General features: G+C 32.3%; 1 protein-coding gene across 21 annotated transcripts in view; it reads left to right on the top strand.

Annotated features, from left to right (window-relative positions):
* The window catches only part of LOC119837610 (twitchin), a 121,098-nt gene that overhangs the window by 21,630 nt on the left and 81,040 nt on the right, over positions 1-18,428 (top strand). For 7 of the 21 annotated variants that reach the window (XM_038363264.1, XM_038363262.1, XM_038363266.1 and 4 more), the window contains exons 3-40: positions 13-152; positions 3,088-3,109; positions 3,445-3,607; positions 4,953-5,094; positions 6,229-6,364; positions 6,440-6,643; positions 6,726-7,027; positions 7,267-7,893; positions 7,981-8,153; positions 8,231-8,404; positions 8,492-8,746; positions 9,050-9,166; positions 9,593-10,051; positions 10,265-10,372; positions 10,465-10,581; positions 10,664-10,828; positions 10,918-11,031; positions 11,174-11,275; positions 11,365-11,463; positions 11,566-11,661; positions 12,086-12,178; positions 12,317-12,394; positions 12,511-12,627; positions 12,709-12,804; positions 12,926-13,066; positions 13,165-13,254; positions 13,340-13,435; positions 14,103-14,195; positions 14,466-14,543; positions 14,628-14,735; positions 14,822-14,911; positions 15,387-15,500; positions 15,604-15,672; positions 16,351-16,458; positions 16,942-16,986; positions 17,346-17,387; positions 17,957-18,016; positions 18,216-18,308. In XM_038363264.1, the coding sequence (XP_038219192.1) occupies positions 13-152; positions 3,088-3,109; positions 3,445-3,607; positions 4,953-5,094; positions 6,229-6,364; positions 6,440-6,643; positions 6,726-7,027; positions 7,267-7,893; positions 7,981-8,153; positions 8,231-8,404; positions 8,492-8,746; positions 9,050-9,166; positions 9,593-10,051; positions 10,265-10,372; positions 10,465-10,581; positions 10,664-10,828; positions 10,918-11,031; positions 11,174-11,275; positions 11,365-11,463; positions 11,566-11,661; positions 12,086-12,178; positions 12,317-12,394; positions 12,511-12,627; positions 12,709-12,804; positions 12,926-13,066; positions 13,165-13,254; positions 13,340-13,435; positions 14,103-14,195; positions 14,466-14,543; positions 14,628-14,735; positions 14,822-14,911; positions 15,387-15,500; positions 15,604-15,672; positions 16,351-16,458; positions 16,942-16,986; positions 17,346-17,387; positions 17,957-18,016; positions 18,216-18,308 (5,326 nt within the window). Of the gene's footprint in view, positions 1-12; positions 153-3,087; positions 3,110-3,444; positions 3,608-4,952; positions 5,095-6,228; positions 6,365-6,439; positions 6,644-6,725; positions 7,028-7,266; positions 7,894-7,980; positions 8,154-8,230; positions 8,405-8,491; positions 8,747-9,049; positions 9,167-9,592; positions 10,052-10,264; positions 10,373-10,464; positions 10,582-10,663; positions 10,829-10,917; positions 11,032-11,173; positions 11,276-11,364; positions 11,464-11,565; positions 11,662-12,085; positions 12,179-12,316; positions 12,395-12,510; positions 12,628-12,708; positions 12,805-12,925; positions 13,067-13,164; positions 13,255-13,339; positions 13,436-14,102; positions 14,196-14,465; positions 14,544-14,627; positions 14,736-14,821; positions 14,912-15,006; positions 15,070-15,386; positions 15,501-15,603; positions 15,673-15,871; positions 15,989-16,350; positions 16,459-16,941; positions 16,987-17,345; positions 17,388-17,956; positions 18,017-18,215; positions 18,309-18,428 lie in introns of those variants that run through there. The other 14 variants (XM_038363272.1, XM_038363284.1, XM_038363285.1 and 11 more) reach the window with 12 other exon arrangements.

Genomic DNA, 18,428 nt, shown 5'->3' on the forward strand with positions numbered 1-18,428 from the left:
GCTTGTCCCCAGGATCCAGAGCCTCGCGAACAACAAATACCTCGTGGTGCTCGAACTGGATGATGTAATAGAAACCGACGCTGGACTCTACAAGGTTAAGGCTAAGAACAAGATGGGCGAGGTGGCCGCTTCCATCAATCTTAACTTTAGCCGTGAGTATTCCTTAGAACGAGTGTTTATGGGCGGAACCCGGTGTCCGGAGATATCTAATTGGTGACCACTTAATATCAAGTGGATTCCGTTGGCCTGCTCCGTTATAAATTTCATCGTAAGAAAAAAGTGTTTGATCTAGGGCAGTTTATATTCCTACTAATATGCGAAATGTGAATCTATCTGTCTGTAATTTATTGAGCTGAATGACCTGAACCGATTAGGATGTCATTTTGAATAGGATATTTTTTATCGATTAGAAAGACAGTCAGGATTAAAGAATGAAATGAAGAAAAGGCCTTAACTACTAATGGCAATACACGAAAACAAAAAAGAAATGCAAGTTGGAACCAAATAATAAATAATAGTTTAAAAAAACTAAAAAACACGCTTTAACAAAAATCATATTTTGCAAATTGAAAAATGGAATAATTTTATCAAATTAGTGTATTGTAATCGGTCCTCAAATCTGCAAAGTTTGAACGAAATCTGGCCGTTTAAAGTGGGTCAAAATCGCGCCCAAAGAAGTCGGTTACAAACAAACATACAGGTGAAGCTAATAAAAAGCGTGTAAAAATAAACAAAATTACAATCAAAGAAATTGTCAAGTCAAGTGTAATAAACAGATTAGTGTTTTTTGTAATTAAAATATATAATAAAAAGGATTTTTATACTAGTCAATATAAACATATACCATGACCATGAAAAAAGTGAACTAAAACCATTATTCATACATTTTAAGAAGATTCTAATTTATATCCGACTAGCTGCGCCCCGCGGTTTCACCCGCGTAAGTCCGTATGCCGTAAGAATATCGGGATAAAAAGTAGCCTATATGTTATTCCAGTTGTCCAGCTGTCTACGTACCAAATTTCATTGCAATCGGTTCAGTAGCTTTTGCGTGAAAGAGTAACAAACACACACACATCCTTACAAACTTTCGCATTTATAATATTAGTAGGATTGCGAAAATTTCACAAAAAAGGTTGTCTTTCGTTTACATAACATGTGGGTTATTCTGTTCTCAATGCAATGTAATTTAACTCTGTTGATACCACCAAAATAGAAATATTAGTCATTTAGAAACAGATCTGTTACCGCTCTGTTGTTGAGGCGAAAATAAATTACGTATTATGACTGCGAGAGAATTTTGACGTGTGTGTGACAGACGAAGGAAACTGCGATGTATTTATTATTTACTAGCTGCTTTCCCCGGCTTCGCTCGTGGTACATAAATAGCCTATTTCATTTAGTGAAGACGCAGCTACCGTAAGTTGAACGAGTTTTTAAATCGACCCAGTAGTAATTGTGTCAAAACATTTCAAATGAACAAACAAAAACACAAATTGGTGTTTTTGTATGTACATTTTATAATATATGCTGTTAAGAATAATTATCTTTAATTTTTGTTTTGGCTACGGCTTGCCAAAGAGACGCAGGTTCGAATCCTGCGTCGTGATGTTATAAAGCATTTGAATGCTATAAAGCTAAAAATTTTATATAAACTAGCTTATAAACCAAGAGCTCATATGCAAATATTTTGAAATTTAATAAAGCCTTCTTTGACAAAAGCTTTGCCTCGAGCATATAAGTTTACAAAATAATACACTTATGTAGTTATGGCTAAAAAATAGCAACCTACAACTAAACGTATCAATATCGGATAGTTACTAAAAAAAAAAATTAGTAATAAAAATCGTTTATTTAGCATAGACGTCTTTGTATAAAAAATCTAGATAGATTTACCACAAATCAAACACGACGGTTGCCTCAACTAGGAATAAGCTTGTGCTAGTCTGTTTCAAACTCAAACTCCAACATTTACTCAATAAGACTTCTTATAGAAGCACTTTTGAATCGTCATATTACACAGTTATAACATTTACCACCGGTTCGGAATTCAGTTTCTACTGCGAAATTTAATTTGTAGATTTGCCTTAATAAATAGACAGATAATACTTTAACTATTGCAGTGTATAAATTACAACGCGTAAGAATACTATACGTAGAATACGTACTATATCCATAAAAAATTGCTTTTATTACAAAATATATATAAAACGTCTGCTTAACCTATATACCTACCTATAATTACAAAGCATTTTGCAACTATAGCCTGGGACTCTTATTACATATAAATTCTCCTCAAGTACTCCTAAACTACTTAAACGATTTTAATCGAATTTGCACCATGTGCAGTTTGATCTAGCTTAAAAAACTTTATATTATTTTAATCACGATGGATGGAACCGGGGCGTGCATCTAAATAAATACCAAAAACTACTAAGGAATCTTCAAGATTCCAAATAAATTTATTTTAATTCAATTAAACAATGTCTTCAGCACCTGCGCATGAGCTCATCAGCAGATCAAATGTTTACTGTTTGGAGGCTGTTCAAATAAACAAATAACATCAAAAACTACGTTATTTTTATCTTCGATTTAGCGTATGAGCATCTGCTGTTTAAAATAGTTTGCTGAAATTTGCTGAACGCAAAATAGATTTGATTTTAAATAAAAGAAAAGAAAGCATAGATGCGAAAGTTTGTGAGGATGGATGTGTGTGTTTGTTACTCTTTTACGCAATAACTACTGAACCGATTGAAATGAAATTTGGTACGTAGATAGCTCGGCAACTGGAATAACAGATAGGCAACTCTTATTACGATATTCCTACAGGATACAGACTTACGCGGGTGAAACCGCAATGCACAGCTAGTAATTTATTTCTTTTCTCTAAGTACATATAAAAATCAGTTAAAAATTTCAACTTAGAATATCGGCTGAAATGAATCAAATGATAATAAATATTCCATTAATATAAGAAGAGATCCTGAAGAAGGGAGAGAGAAGCGTAATTCTTTATAACATAATTTTGAAAAATATCCACTTTATATATAAATCAACTGAAATTAACGACATATTTTTTAATTTCAGCTGCAGACGAAGAAAAACAGAAGTAAGTAAATCATTGATTAATTCAAAGTGATTCACTTTAATTCAAAATCATGCGTATTAAAATGCCAATGATTTTATGCTTTATTTGCTTAGTCGTTATCATTTTGATTTTATTAATTGTTAAACAAACATTAGTAAATTTACAAGATATAATAAATAATTTATTTATGGGTATCAAAATTTCTAGGTTTAACGAGTTATAGTCGCTTGCTGTAAAGTCATCACGTCCTTTAAGCATGCACTAAATGTACCGCGTTCGAATTAATTAAATATTTCATTCCTTCTTAATTCTAACTCTTATATCACAAAATCCTAACACAATTTCCATGTCTCCAGACAAGTAGATGGTAGAGCGCCGACGTTCGCGCGCAAGCCAGCTATCAGACAGGAGGACGACGGGAAACGACTGATCTTCGAGTGTCGCATAGAAGCAGAGCCTGTGCCCAACGTCAGTTGGTCCCACAGTGGGGTGGAGGTCAAACCTAGCCCTAGACATAAGGTACGGTTACGTTCAATGTTGCTTATTTTTCTTTTTTAATTTTTCAGTTGTATAGCATTGAAATGCTTTAAGAAATTCTCAATTTTCCTTTCGTTATGTTACTTACCATACTCCTCCGAAACGACTGGACAGATTCACATGAAATTTTGTGTGCATATAGGTCTGAGAATCGTCCAACGTCTATGTTTCATACCCCTAAATGATGAGTGTAAGAACAGTCCTTGCCGGGTCAGCTAGTTATATATATATTTATATTATACTAGCTGTTTACCACGGCTCCGCCCGTGGTACATGTATAGACTAGGTCACTCAGTGAAGTTACAGAAATACTAGTGAAAGATTTTTTTTAAATTGGTCCAACAGTTTTTGCGTGAAAACGTAACAAACATGCAAAAATACAAAAGTTTCCTTTTTATGATATATAAATATATGTAGTGTATTACTTTATTGCTATAGAGATAAGAAAAAGAATTGTTTATTCTTAAACGTTAATAAATATTCAATTTTATATAAATTAAATAGAAATGACCTTGACCTCATTTCTGTTATTAAGGATGCATTTAAACGTCCTTGACGTAGGTGACCTAGATTTAGGTAATATATTGTTTTTGCAGTGTCTTTTAATTCAAATCATTACTTACAAAAATGTTTAAGTGTTAAAAAACATATATTTTTTTTTTCTAAAAAAAAAATACCGACATCCCTGGTCCTTAGTTTCACTCCAGATTCTAAAATGGCAATATTACAATATTCCTAACATAGAAAGAATCACGCCAATCGGTAGAAAACGTATAAAATCGTAGATTTACCAAAATTAAATTGGGAGCCTCCTTCATTTTTGGGAATGTCCGTTTAAAATTATATAAAAAGATCAATGTTCATGGTGAATATGAACAGATTGTTACACAGAGTAAATATTCAGTAGTACCTAACTATCGCTAAAAATACTTTGTATACTAAATACAAAATTAAGAAATATTGTACTACACCATACGATATATTTAACAAGTAGACTAATAAATCTATCCTGGACAAATAATTATGCATTTATCCCCTTCAATTATAAATTTTACCAACCCACTTAATACCTTAAATCTTATCAGTCTTAAATTAATCTACCGTGACAACTTAATTTCGAAAATTAATTACCACTGAAATTTTTAAACTTTTAAAGTCTATATCCTATTAATGAGAATGGTAAAAAGTAAAATTTTAATTTTAATTGAAGGCGTAACATTACAAATCGTGTTAAAATATCTAACTACTCACAGAAATCTTTTAAACTCTACCACTACACTATTACAAATGTTACCTCATTATTAACATATCTATTAATCAATTACAGTTAACGGTAAACAAAGACGGCAAATCATACTATGCGTCTTTGGAGATCAACAACGTTACAGTAGAAGATGCTGGAAAATACAGAGTCACTGCTAAAAACGAACTAGGAGAGAGTAACGCTACGATCAGTTTGAACTTTGACAGTAAGTTATAGAATTAAGATAATTGTCTAAATCATTGATAAAAATCAAATGTAAACAATTGGTAAGCGCCATAAAATTTTAGAATAATTAAATGTTGTTTCACCATTTCTTGCATACAATTCAGTTGCATTGTATACGTGTTCACGACAGACGTTAGAAATGGTTAAACAATATTGAATTCAAATCTCAATCAGATCTCAAAAATGTAAGCCAGTTGCATTTGATTCCTTTCACGCATTGAACACATATATAACTACATTTTATGGCACTTCGAACTATACAATAAATTTATGATAAATTAATTAATGATGAATTAAATTATTGATGCAAATGGACATTGTTTATTCGCTTTTTGTAGTAGATACTTGACAATCTAACGCTAAAGATGCAAGATTTTAATAAATGTTCACATTATATGTTTTTGTTATGTTATTATGCTATTCTTGACATTGTCCGTTTTATGTACGTGTAGAATTTACAGCCAAGCTTTTGTATTATCATCAACTAATTCCTCAATGATATGAATCAAATACTGGACATTACACACTATAATGTATACATGTGTTGTTACATCATTGTTATCTTCATTTAAGATGTTTTCTCACAATCCAATACATGTATATTTACACTAAATTATGTGACACTTAACCGGACAATAAATACAAAAACACAATACAATATGTCCCGCTTAAGATACTAATCATCTTCATATTGTGCACGAGTAGATCTTTAAATTTATATCTTTTTGTACTGGTAGGATGCTAGGATGCTTTTTAACCCTATTTATTTAATATATTTTATTCCTTCATAAGATTTACTGTATTTTGCAAACTCCAAGCTTAAGCAAGCGCACATTAACATATATTAAAATATAGCCACTGTTATGCGTACTATTTATAAAAGTATCCTTAATTACAATAATTGTAATATGATCCACAACATATTATATACGTATCTATATGAATATTTAACTGTTTCTATACATGCCTCGATTAACTCCTACATAAACTGGCTGAGTGCAATTTGCCGATATTATTGTGACATGAATGAAAGAAAACATCTTAAATGTGATAAACGGTTAACTTATAAGCTGCAACAGTTAAGTGATAAAAGTAATGTAACATTTGATAATAGGCGACGAAGCGCCCGTACCAGAAGATTATATTAAACCAACTTTTACGGAGAGACCAATCATCAGACAATCAGAAGATGGTACAAAAATAACGTTCGAATGTAGATGTGTTGGCAAACCGAAACCAACCATTACATGGTAAGATTTACCCAAATAAACATTTAATGAACTTGTAACAATTATTGGAGACATTAACGACATCGGTCTGTACAGGTATCACGGTAAAAAATTAGTAAAAGAGAGCAGTCGATACAAAATAACACTTGAAGAGGATCAGACATTATACCATATCGCGCGACTCGAAATTATAGGCGTAGAAAATGCAGACAAAGGCGAATATAGGGCGGTAGCCAAAAACAAACACGGAGAAGGCGTAGCAAAAATAAATCTTAACTTCCAAAGCGGGGATAAACCTAAGTATGCATTCATAATCTAATTGTAGTTAATGATATTATCAAATTAGGTATTATTATCAACTAATTGCTAACCTTTTAAACAGAATCCCCGACGGAAAGGCACCTAGGTTTCCTAAAAAACCTACAATCAGACAAGAGGGTGACATCTTAATAATGGAGTGCATATTAGAAGCACATCCAGTGCCCGACATTGCCTGGTTTCACGGAGACAAAGAAATTAGAGACGGTGTTAAAATGAAAATGTCTAGGAAGGCAATTGGAAAAGATACATATAACTTAACGTTAGAAATTTTAAGTCCAACCAAAGAAGATGGTGGAAACTATAGGTGTAACGCCTTTAACTTGTTTGGTGAGAGCAATGCAAATATTGCTCTCAATTTCCAAGGTAACGAAAGTCGCACTTAAATTGAACAATCAGTACGCATACAGTAGCCATCGCATGCTGCAAAGCAAAGCCATTCAGCCGCATGAAGCATTTTTATTTTTTGCCGAGTTGTAATTTTGTGGTACAAGTAATCGAATAAAAAATACAAATTAAACAAATTCTTTTTAAAATATTCAATGACGCACATTTCGCTTTCTTTCAAATGTACATATTTTATTTAAATACATGTATTTACTCAGGTGGGGATGACGAAAACGGTTTCGCACCCTCGTTCGTGGAGAAACCCCGAATCATTCCCAACGAAGATGGCACGCTCATCACAATGCGTTGTGTCTGCAAAGCTAAGCCGGCGGCTGAAGTCACGTGGTACCGGGGCACGACCGTCATTAAAGCTAGTAGTAAAATTCAACTCAAATCAACTGTCATAAGCGAAGACGTTTATGAACTGATGTTGCTTTTATCGAACCCAACAGCAGCGGACGGTGGCGCTTACCGCTGTTATGTGCAAAACGAGTTCGGAGAAAGCAACGCTAACCTTAACTTAAATATTGAGGCTGAGCCAGAACCTGAAGGTGAAGGCCCAACATTTGTTGAAAAACCTACAATCCAATCGAAGGAAAACGGTAAATTAGTTATCATGGGTTGTAAGGTTAAAGCTAGCCCAAAGCCGACGATCGTGTGGTACCACGAGGGTAAAGAAATCAGGGACTCATCTAAGATCAAAACTAGGGTCGAAGTGAAGGAAGATATATACACAATTGTATTAGAACTCCTCGACCCTGGTATTGAAGACTCCGGATTGTATAAATGCAATATTAAAAATGAACTTGGGGAGCTCAATGCGAATCTAACGCTCAATATAGAAAGTAAGTTACGTTTATAAATCGTCACTGAAACATTTTCTTTTGGAATATAATATGAATTCATTACTAATTATGATTATTATTTCACAGTCATTCCAGTTATTAAAGAGAAACCAAAGATCATTAAAATAGTTAAAAAGAAGACTGTGATTGTTGAATGTAAAGTATTAAGTAAATTTGCTCCTTCATGTACATGGTTTAAAGAAGCTAGCGCTGTTAAGGAAGATTCAAGGCATACTGTGCTTATAGAGCCATTGAGAGAGGTAAATGATTTAACTTTTATTTTATAAGTATTACTCTGATTGAACTAGTGTTAAAATGTAAATAATGTCATTTTCAGGGTGAGTTTACGGTAAAATTAGAAATTTCAAATGTGAACCAGCAAGATAAGGGTTCATATAAACTCGTTGCCAAGAACGAGAAGGGTGAAGCAACATCACAACAAGTAGAGATTACTGACATTCCTGAGGAAAAGGGTGACAAACCAGTGATCCTCAAACACCTCAGAAGCTTGGTATGTAATACTGAAAAAAAAATTGTTTAATTAAGAATGGATCAATCATGAACTATATTTAATATATTTTTATTAAATAAATTACAGGCCAGAAAAGAAAATGAGGAGGCAGAATTTATTGCTGTCCTCAAAACTTCTGATCAGTCATGTAGATGCACATGGTACAAAAACACGACGGTAGTTAGAGATTCCTCTGAAATTAACACCTCATTTGATGGTACAAACGCCCGACTCATTATAAGAAAAGTGACATCTAAGTATGTTGCAAACTATAGAGTTGTTATTCGAAATGAGTTCGGAGAAGATGAATCAAGCGCGGACCTTACTCTTGTAGAAGAAAAGGTAAATACAATTTGTTATTTCATACAAACAATTTTTGATATTTAGCTGTGAGATGTTAATTTCGTGTCACATGGTACGGTAATTTCTTGAATAAAAAGTCTCTTAGCGCAATAACTGATGTGAAACGAAAAGTTTTAACATTTTTGTATGTCACAGTTTATTACTTAATCAAATATCAAGTACAAGGTTAACAAAGTTAATTTTTATAGTACATTTCATACATATTACATAAAGTGTCAATCCTAGCTAGAAACTGCATTAATGATGAACGATAACATTAATGGCATACATATTATATTTTAGAAAAAGAAAAAAGAAGAGGAAGAAGAGGAAACAACTGTTATCGAGGAATCTGAAGAGGAAATGTCGATTGTGGAAGAAAAATCAATCATAGAAGAAAACCACGTTGAAGAAAGAAAAGTAAGATATGTTATGGTTGAAACGATTACTTGTAATTTTATTTTATAAAGTGTGTCTCATTAAAATTATTTTTTGATATGGAAGATCGACACAGTTAGAAATAGATCAGGCACTTTACACAACGCAAGGCAAGAATTTTGAAAAAGATCAAATATTATTGTCAACCCGGTCCGTTCCGTATTTCGTGATTCTTGAACTCTACACGTTCATGATAACCTTCTTTAATGAATCTTTCTTTTAACATTTCGCTAATGGGGATGGTAACTTGGTCGTGTCTAAAATCCAAATTCATATTGAAAATGTTTCTTTGATATTTGCTTTATCATCAAAAAATAAATAAAATGTAGTCAAAATTTCCTTTTCATGTCGGTTGATTAATTTATGCATCAAATACTACAATAACAATTTCCAACTTTTACACAATAGGAAGTAAAACAAGAACAAGAAGAAGAGACTGTAATTGAACAAAAGAAATCAGCAGCCAAGAAAGTATCAAAGAAAGAAGAAGTTAAAGTTGAATCAAAACAAGATGAAGTCACCGTTGAAGCAAAGAAAACAGAATCAAAGGTTGAAGCGAAGAAGGTTGAATCTAAAATTCAAGAATCTAAGAAAGCAGAAGTAGAAGAACAAGAAACCAAAAAGGTTCTTGAAAAGAAAACTGCTAAAACTGAGGAAGAGAAGAAGGCTCTTCTCGAAAAACTTGAAAGCAAGAAAAAGCCAGAACCAGAACCAGAAAAACAAATTGAAGGTTTACCTAAATTAAAACCAGTCAAGCCAAAGGAGGAACCAAAACCAACAGAAGAAAAGGAAACTACTAAGAAGACGGAAGAGAAAAAGAAAGTGATCAAAAAGAAGGTCGTCGCTAAAAAAGAGAAAAAAGAGGACGTAAGTAGTTTGAATGTGTGATTAATGTGTACATTACACAATTTATGTATAAAAGCTTTACAAAAGCGGTCAATGAACAACTGTTCTAGAATTGTGATCAATTCTAAACACACGCTATATCGGTGTATATTAGTGCTAATAATTATTGTGAATAGATATTTGTTTGGAGTGTTGTTCTAACTATTAGCTGTGTTATAATGTTATGTTTATTAGGACGAGTTTGACTTTGTCGACGATTACGAGCGTCCAGTATTGGAAAAATACGAAAGAATTACACCAACGCCCCTTGAAAAAAAACCCAAAGTGGATGACACACCAAAGGTAACACAAACCTAACATACATAACATTGAATTCTTTACAAATATTTCACCTCTAAACATTAAAATCTTAATAATAATTACAACTTATTTAGACTAAACGTGCTTCAATTTCCGAGAACGTTAAAAGTAAACCTCAAGAAACTGAAGAAGAAACTGCAACGCCAAAAGAAACTCCGGAGAAAAAATCTAAAGTGGAAACTAAAGATGAGGTAGTAATTAAGAAATGCTTTTGTTACGTTTTTGTATTAAAAATACCTATTACAATAACGATAAATGCTTTTTAAATACTAGGTGGTAGAAGAAACTCGTAGGAGTAGTATTAAAAAGGGTATTCCTAAACCGGAGGAGCCAGTTGATGAAATATCGAAGGTAAAATTGTCGAAAGCTCCAATAAAACCAACAGAAGAGCAACCTGAGGAACCACAAGTTGCTCAGTCTAAAAAACTCGTTAAAAAGGTAATACTAATAAAATCAACAAAGCGTAGGATTTTGCTGTTTTGTTCTTTTTATTAATTATTTATTAAAATGCTGTATTACTTTTCAAGCCTGAGGAACAAAAAGAGTTTGTTGATGATTATGAACGTCCAGACCTTGAAAAATATGACAAAGTATCTCCAACGCCTTTAGACAAAACTAAAAAGCAAAATGGGGTTACAGAGGTATAAATAATTAAGGTTTTTTTTTTTAATTGTTCGCGGAGTATATACTCGATACATAAATTCATAAAATAAAATTAAATATGCGATATTCATGAATACAATTTTAACCGTTAAACTAAGTCATAGCACAAATTCTTTATAGGAATCATCAGATTTTACTGATGATTATGAGAGAACCGAACTCGAAAAATATGAAAAAATTACACCTACACCTAAAGATAAACGTCGTCCTAGTGAGACTCAGGTATAGCTCTAAAAGTTCTTCAATATAAATAAGTAGTTTTAACATTACAAACATTATATTAAATAACATATTTCTCGGTTCGTTGATAGGATGAAACTGATATAATGAAAGGCAAAATAAAGCCTAAACCAAGGGAAGCAGAACCTGAAATGCCTACCCTTCGCAAACGTTCTGTAGCTAAAGAAAAGGTAAACAAGGCTCTACAAAATACTTTCTTTACTCTCTTTAAAAATACTTTCTATTATATATTAACCATAAGACATCTTAAAACAAATTTTATTCATATATAGGAGGAGGATAAAAAACCTGACGAGAAACCAAAAACCAAAACACCCAAAAAAGATGAAACTAAAACCAAGAAACGTCCTTCTCTTAAGGAGAAAGAGGTACACACAGCTCTATACGCTAACGAAACAAATTACTAAACTAAACACACTAAACACACGATTGAATACACTGCACTCTGGGGCTTGCAATAATCACATTAATTATTGGGGCTAACAAACGATTTAAGCGTCTCTATCTATAAACATCAATAATTTTCTATCTTGCTTAATTTACATACAAAAATTTGAATGTGCTCGGCATTTTTCTTCTCTTGTTTCAGATTCCTCTAAATGTATATTGTATAAAGCTTAATTTTATATTGCATCCTGCATGTGTTATATATGTTTTATCTAGTTTAATGTTATTTATGTTTATTTTATTATGTTTAGTGTATATAGTCATAAAAGTCCAGCGTCGTTTGCTTCTACAATTTACACAATTGCATAATTTATTTCATTTCTTAATGGTAAAATAATTTCAAAGGTTGAAGAAGAGGAGTTCATTGATGATTATGAGAGACCAGTTCTCGAGAAATACGAAAGAATAACACCCACACCAATTGAGAAAAAGAAGAAGGTACACGTTAACACATTTACACTAACAATACAAATTAATTCTCTTTATTACGTACTCAAAATTAAATGGCGTTTCTTTGATTAAATTATTTTTCTGTCGGTTAAAACGGTAGTTATATATATTTATGATTGCGTATAGGATGATAAGGTCCCTGAAGATGTGACTTCTTCATCAACAAAAAGGCGTACGTCTGTACAAGACAGAGACAAACCTGAGGTAGGCAAACCACATTCGTTTGAATTGTTTCACTTATTATACACATTCAATGATTATACATACATGATAAATATTGGAAAAATAAAATTTAAAGCATTTTATTTTCTATGACTTAGCCAATGGAAACTGACGAAAATACAGATATTATCGATAGAGGTGTTAAACCGAAATCAGTGCTTAAGCCTGATGACGAGTCCACAACACGTAAACAACAATCAAAGCCAGAACCTATGGTTTGTATATAACAGTTTTAAAATTAAAACGTTAATTCAAATCTCAATATAAATTTTAAATAATATGTTTCCGATGCCTAGGATGAGGATGAAACAATAGAAGAATATTCAAAAACAGACTCCACTAAAAGTGATAAACCTAAATCAAATGAATATGTTCCTCGTACTGATGCAGAGGTAACCTTTCAAATTTAATATTGATTGTATTTTCTGAACACACTGATTTTTTTTTATATAAACCAACTATATTATCCTTAATAATGGAACGTTTATAATATGATAATATAACGTTTTATAGCGACCAGCTGAAAATGGCAAAGATCATAAAGAACCTGAAAGAGATTACGATGAAAAACCTAAATTGTCTACCGAAAAATCTAAATTGCCTACCGAAAAACCTAAATTGCCTACCGATAAACGTCGTCCCAGTGACGTCCAGGTACATAGTATTTCAGAATATTTTAGATACCCAAAAATAATATATAATAAATTATATGAAGACATTTTTTTATTAAAACAATATTATTAATTTGTTAGGATGACGTTGTTTCTGACAAAGCAAAACCAAAAGACACTGAAGAAGAATCAGTCAAGCCAACACTACGTAAAAAATCGTTAAAAGATAAGGTGAAAATATTTATTAAAACATTACTTCTTTAGCATTATTATTCTTATATTATACGAGAAATAACTAAATTCTGATATAATTTAGGTGGAAGATACTAAACCTGATGACAACGAATCCGTTAAGACGGTTAAAAAAGTAAAAACTGTCACAAAGAAACGCCCCTCACTTAAAGATAAAGAGGTACATACACAAAAATAAAATATTACATACAATAACACTGATACATACTTTTGATATAACACACAAACTAACGATCACAGGATTTGGAAGTTTCGACACAGCCGCTAATAAATCTGCAGTTTTTCTCGCTCAGTATATATTGAAAAAAGAGTTATTACTTTAACACACACACACAACTTTCCCACAGCATTTAATACAGTTTTTGAACGTTAACTTGGTTTTTACACAAATAAATTTACAGGGGTTGCGGCGGATATTTACAGCTTCAAATTGATATATAAATTTTATTTGATGCATGGCCTGTATTATAATGCTTTGCTTTGTATAAAGCTTCTTGATTTTTTATCTTCAGTTTTCAGAGTTTCTCTGTTCGTAAGTATTGGTTGCAATACGAAAACCAATGTGAAGTATTCTATTCAAAATGCTTGCACAGTTTTCTTTCAAATATATCATAATAAATATACAAAAACTACACTAAAGTGCAAGGCCGCAAGGAAGCGGTATCGTGTTTCTATTCATAATTTATATACCAAGACAATTTTAGTATGTCGGTCTTAGAACGTATATTTGCATAATTTTATAAAAGATGTAGGTAATGGATATACGGGTTTAATTTTTATAAGAATATTATAACAAACAGTAATTAATAAATCACAAAAATTTGAAGGTTGAAGAGGAAGAATTTATCGATGATTATGAGAGACCAGTGCTCGAGAAATATGAAAAGATTACACCTACACCACTCGAGAAAAAGAAGAAGGTACACAAACACCCGCTTTAAAACGCAGTACACACTCCTTACCTAATATCTAGGCCCTCTAAGTGCTCGAATTACATCCACAATTCCAAATTAAACCAAACGCTTTATATTCATAATTATATCCGAACTACTTTTAATTGTAGTTTAACAATAGTGCATTATTATTCCTCGAAATGCAATGCTTTAGTAGTATCATAATTCTATAAATGGCTTTGAATGGTTTATATCCTTTTAAATCTGAACCTACCTAAAATATAACATATACTACAGGAGGAAAAACTGCCTGAAGATGTTTCTTCTACAACGGTCCAAAGGCGTCGCTCTGTTAAAGACAAAGATAAGCCTGAGGTAGTAACCGTTTATACATATATATCCTTAATTAAACTTAAATTTTAATATAATTGTTATAACGATATAAATGTATTTCAATAGCCAATGGATGTTGACGAGAGTGTCAGTTTATCTAAGCCGAAAAAGGCTGTGCCAGAGCCAGAAGACGTTTCACTTACACACACAACACCCGCGGAGACTAAACTTACGGTTGGTATATGCTTCACCTACGAACATACATTATTTATGTAACATCAAATGAACTTCAAATTAAAATTTCCTAATTTTAATAATAGATGGATGAGGCTGAAGCTAAACTCAAGGTTAAAAAACCTGAGATTGTTGAGGAGAAAACAATTAAACGGCCTAAGGAGAAAGACCAAAAGGTACACTTTACAATACTACGTAATTATTCTTAAAAACTCCACATTTATAAATCAAGGTATTATGAGATTTCATTTACAATAATTCACAGATAGTTACCGACACTTATAAAACAAAGTCGAATCTACCAATTGAAAGAAGATACTCATTCTTAATCAAGGTACAAAGATATAGAGATAAAAATAATATTGTTGATGTAACGACACAAAAATAGCACAATATATTTGTAGCACTTCACGAAAGCTAAATATAATGTTTTAAAATTCGTAAAGCACCGACACACTGAATTGTTCGCCAAGTTGTATATACACAGTTTATGTTATTTACTTCGAACTATATGTCTCTATTCTATTGTCTTAAATGTTAATTTTTCACGAACATCTTATTTCTTATTTCGTCATATTTCTTAGACTTTTTGGAATGCGTCTTGTTATTCTTCTGTGTCTAATCTATGTGTATATTTAATTATGGGGTCAGGGAGAGGATACAGAAGAATCCGTCAGCCTCACCAAGCCCAAAATTAAGACAAGCACAACCGCTCCTGAAGATGCCACACTTACTCAAAAGACACCAGCTAAGAAAAAGCCAACGGTAGTATTATTTAATGTTTTAAACATCTCAGCTATAAGCAACCTATTATTGAATATAATAGTATTATATTTCATTAATTAAAACTATTCTAATCAACGTATAGGAGGGTAGCGAGGCTGCTCAACTTAAGGTCAAAAAACCAGCCGTTGCCAAGAAGGGTGGTGACGATGAGGTAGAAAAACACATTATTTACAACTTGCTTAGCAGCTGAGTTGATTAAAATATTTAAAAATAAGCATGTTATAATACCACCGTATGATGATTTTACACAATCTAACTAACATAGAAACTGCTTAAGTAGAAATAATGCAACATAGCAGTAGTTAGGCTGTAATATTGTAGAATCCAATTAAACTGTGTTACTCCCGTAGGAACCACTCACAATACAAGGTGGTAAATTCCAAGTGCCACAACTTAAGAAAACTGTCAAGAAAACACCAGACACACCTAAAAAGGCTACATCCAGTACCAAAGAAACCGCTGACGGGGTAAAATCCGTTTACATACCCTACATGTACACGTTCACCTTCTGTCTACACATTTGTTTAAATGTTACCCTGTGCACATCTATTTGTAAATACATTTCAGTTTACACAGTCAATGTCTTTTTACACACTGATTCGTCGTTATGTACGCTATTCCTGCAACCGCAAGCTTCGTCATATATGCGTCTGGTATGTTTTTGATAAAGCAAATGCTGCTGTTCGCATGTCGCTTTTATCTCGCTTTAATTTTCCAGGAAATTATGTGCAAGATGCAATGTAGCCAACTGATCTGCTGCTAGAGGAAGACGAATGTGATGCAAATGTTTGTTTTAAATTTTCAATAACATGTCCGTTTTAATCCACAGTACGAACTGGACTTCGTTGATGATTACGAGAGACCAGTGCTGGAGAAATATGAAAAGATATCGCCAACTCCCACAGTTCGGGAGAAGAAAGAAAAGGAAGTTACACAGGTAATTGATGATCTTTTTATAATTGAAATAATTTGAATAAGAGTGTAAGATTTTCTCCAAGTTCTTAAATGGGTCCAAATGACATCAACTTTCTGGAGCACACAAAAATAATTCCACCAGTCGATTGAAAACCCACCGAGTTACAAAACCAAATAGTTTAATAATTACAGTCTTTTGAAAATTCGTTTTTGGGAATGTCGGTTAGCTAAAAAAATATAATGCCTATAATATTCAACTATATTTGTATTAGTCTGATTTTCAAAAATATTCTTTACTTGACATAATTTTTTTTTTGGTCTAATTACCTCAAAACTATGGACGGGGTATACCCTGTTTTCTTTCATCTTCTGGAATTTGAAAGCGGTTTAATTTTTGTTGAAATAATTACAAAATAAACTGCTGTATTTAAAATTAATTCCATTTGAAGTTTAATTACTGTTCTATTCATAATTATTAAGTATTCTTTTTGTAACACATTCAAAGGCGGTCACAATGGTTGCTCACGCAGAGCAGCACCTAGCTGTCCAGGTATATCTATGTGTTTTCCAGAACCATGTAACTAATGAGTTTCGACTATGTGTTAACATTCCGATTTATAAAAAATTCCATAAATAATTTAAACATTCCCAAATATTGTTTTCGTTGGCAAAACTTTTGGGGACCACCAACTATTTTTATTTGAGGTTCGATGTTTGTATCATTTCAAAAATCATTGTGGGTTACTCATTATTGTATATAAATCTATATTAAATACAACCTGGTTATTTATGTATATGGAGCATTATTTTATTGTATCCCTTTCATCCTGTATATAGATCCTAAATCATAGTTATTAATCTATTCGTTAACATGGTTTTGTTATAAAATATAATATTATTGTTCCCTAGACTGAAAGCAGACGTACGTCAGTGGCGTCAGTACAAAATGAAGTAAGTTTGAGATAGTTTATTTATGAAAAGAGCTCAAATCCGTCATTCTGCATCGCGCAATTGAAATTTATTTAATAATCTGTTTAAGAATGTCAATTTCTTTAATTACCTATTTGGCCCCATCAGCCATCTAAATTTATAAAATACGTGACATCTTAAAGAAGTATTATCGAGTATTTATTATTTACATTATGGTAAAAAGACAGCCATTCATACTTGAATTAGTCTGTTTTTTATGTCATAGTCGGCAAGGGAGTGGCCTTATGGTAACCGTTACAACCGACCATGAACATTATTTAGAATGGCGTAAGGCTATTTGGATGGATTACGCCTCGATAAATTGACTGCCGACTTTAAAAGATGTGGGATACAGAAGGGAATAATAAAAGGACAACAGGGTAAGGAATAGCACATGGGTTTCCGACTCACATTCATCAAACGAAACACAGTAGCTTCTATTTCACGCCGGTTTTCTGTGTGGGTGTGGTACTTTTCCCGGTGAGAGCTTATTAAGAATGTTTAAGCTTATAAAGGAAGGATGTTTAATAAATACTTAATGTTTTATTTAGGTACACGAAACGAAGACTGAGAGCAGAAGAAGCTCAATTATAGAAAACAAAGCTGTTAAGGTAATGGGATACGCAAAATTCTTATTTTAGTTACAAATATAAACGCAAATTAGAGAAGACTTAAGAATATATTCTTTGTAATTTAGTAAATCACTAATTTATTATTTAATAACCAACTTCTTTACATATCTTAATATCTAGCCAATTTTGACAAGAATTATTGATAAACTAATATAATAAATAAACCTTTATCAAACAGCTTACAAAGGAATCTGCTGAGAGTAGAAAATCTTCAATTTCATCGATATCTGAACAACAACAGGTGTCGAGCTTCAGAAAAGGATCTCTTAAGGTAAGTACTGAAAAAAAGAGTACATGGGGGGATAATTATATTAGATTAAATAATAACATAAAGTTGTTTATGAGGATATTGCATGAAAAATAGTATTCGAAGAAAGACCCTCCGGAATTT

Source organism: Zerene cesonia, chromosome 28 (assembly GCF_012273895.1).
Source record: "Zerene cesonia ecotype Mississippi chromosome 28, Zerene_cesonia_1.1, whole genome shotgun sequence".
NCBI lineage: Eukaryota > Metazoa > Arthropoda > Insecta > Lepidoptera > Pieridae > Zerene > Zerene cesonia.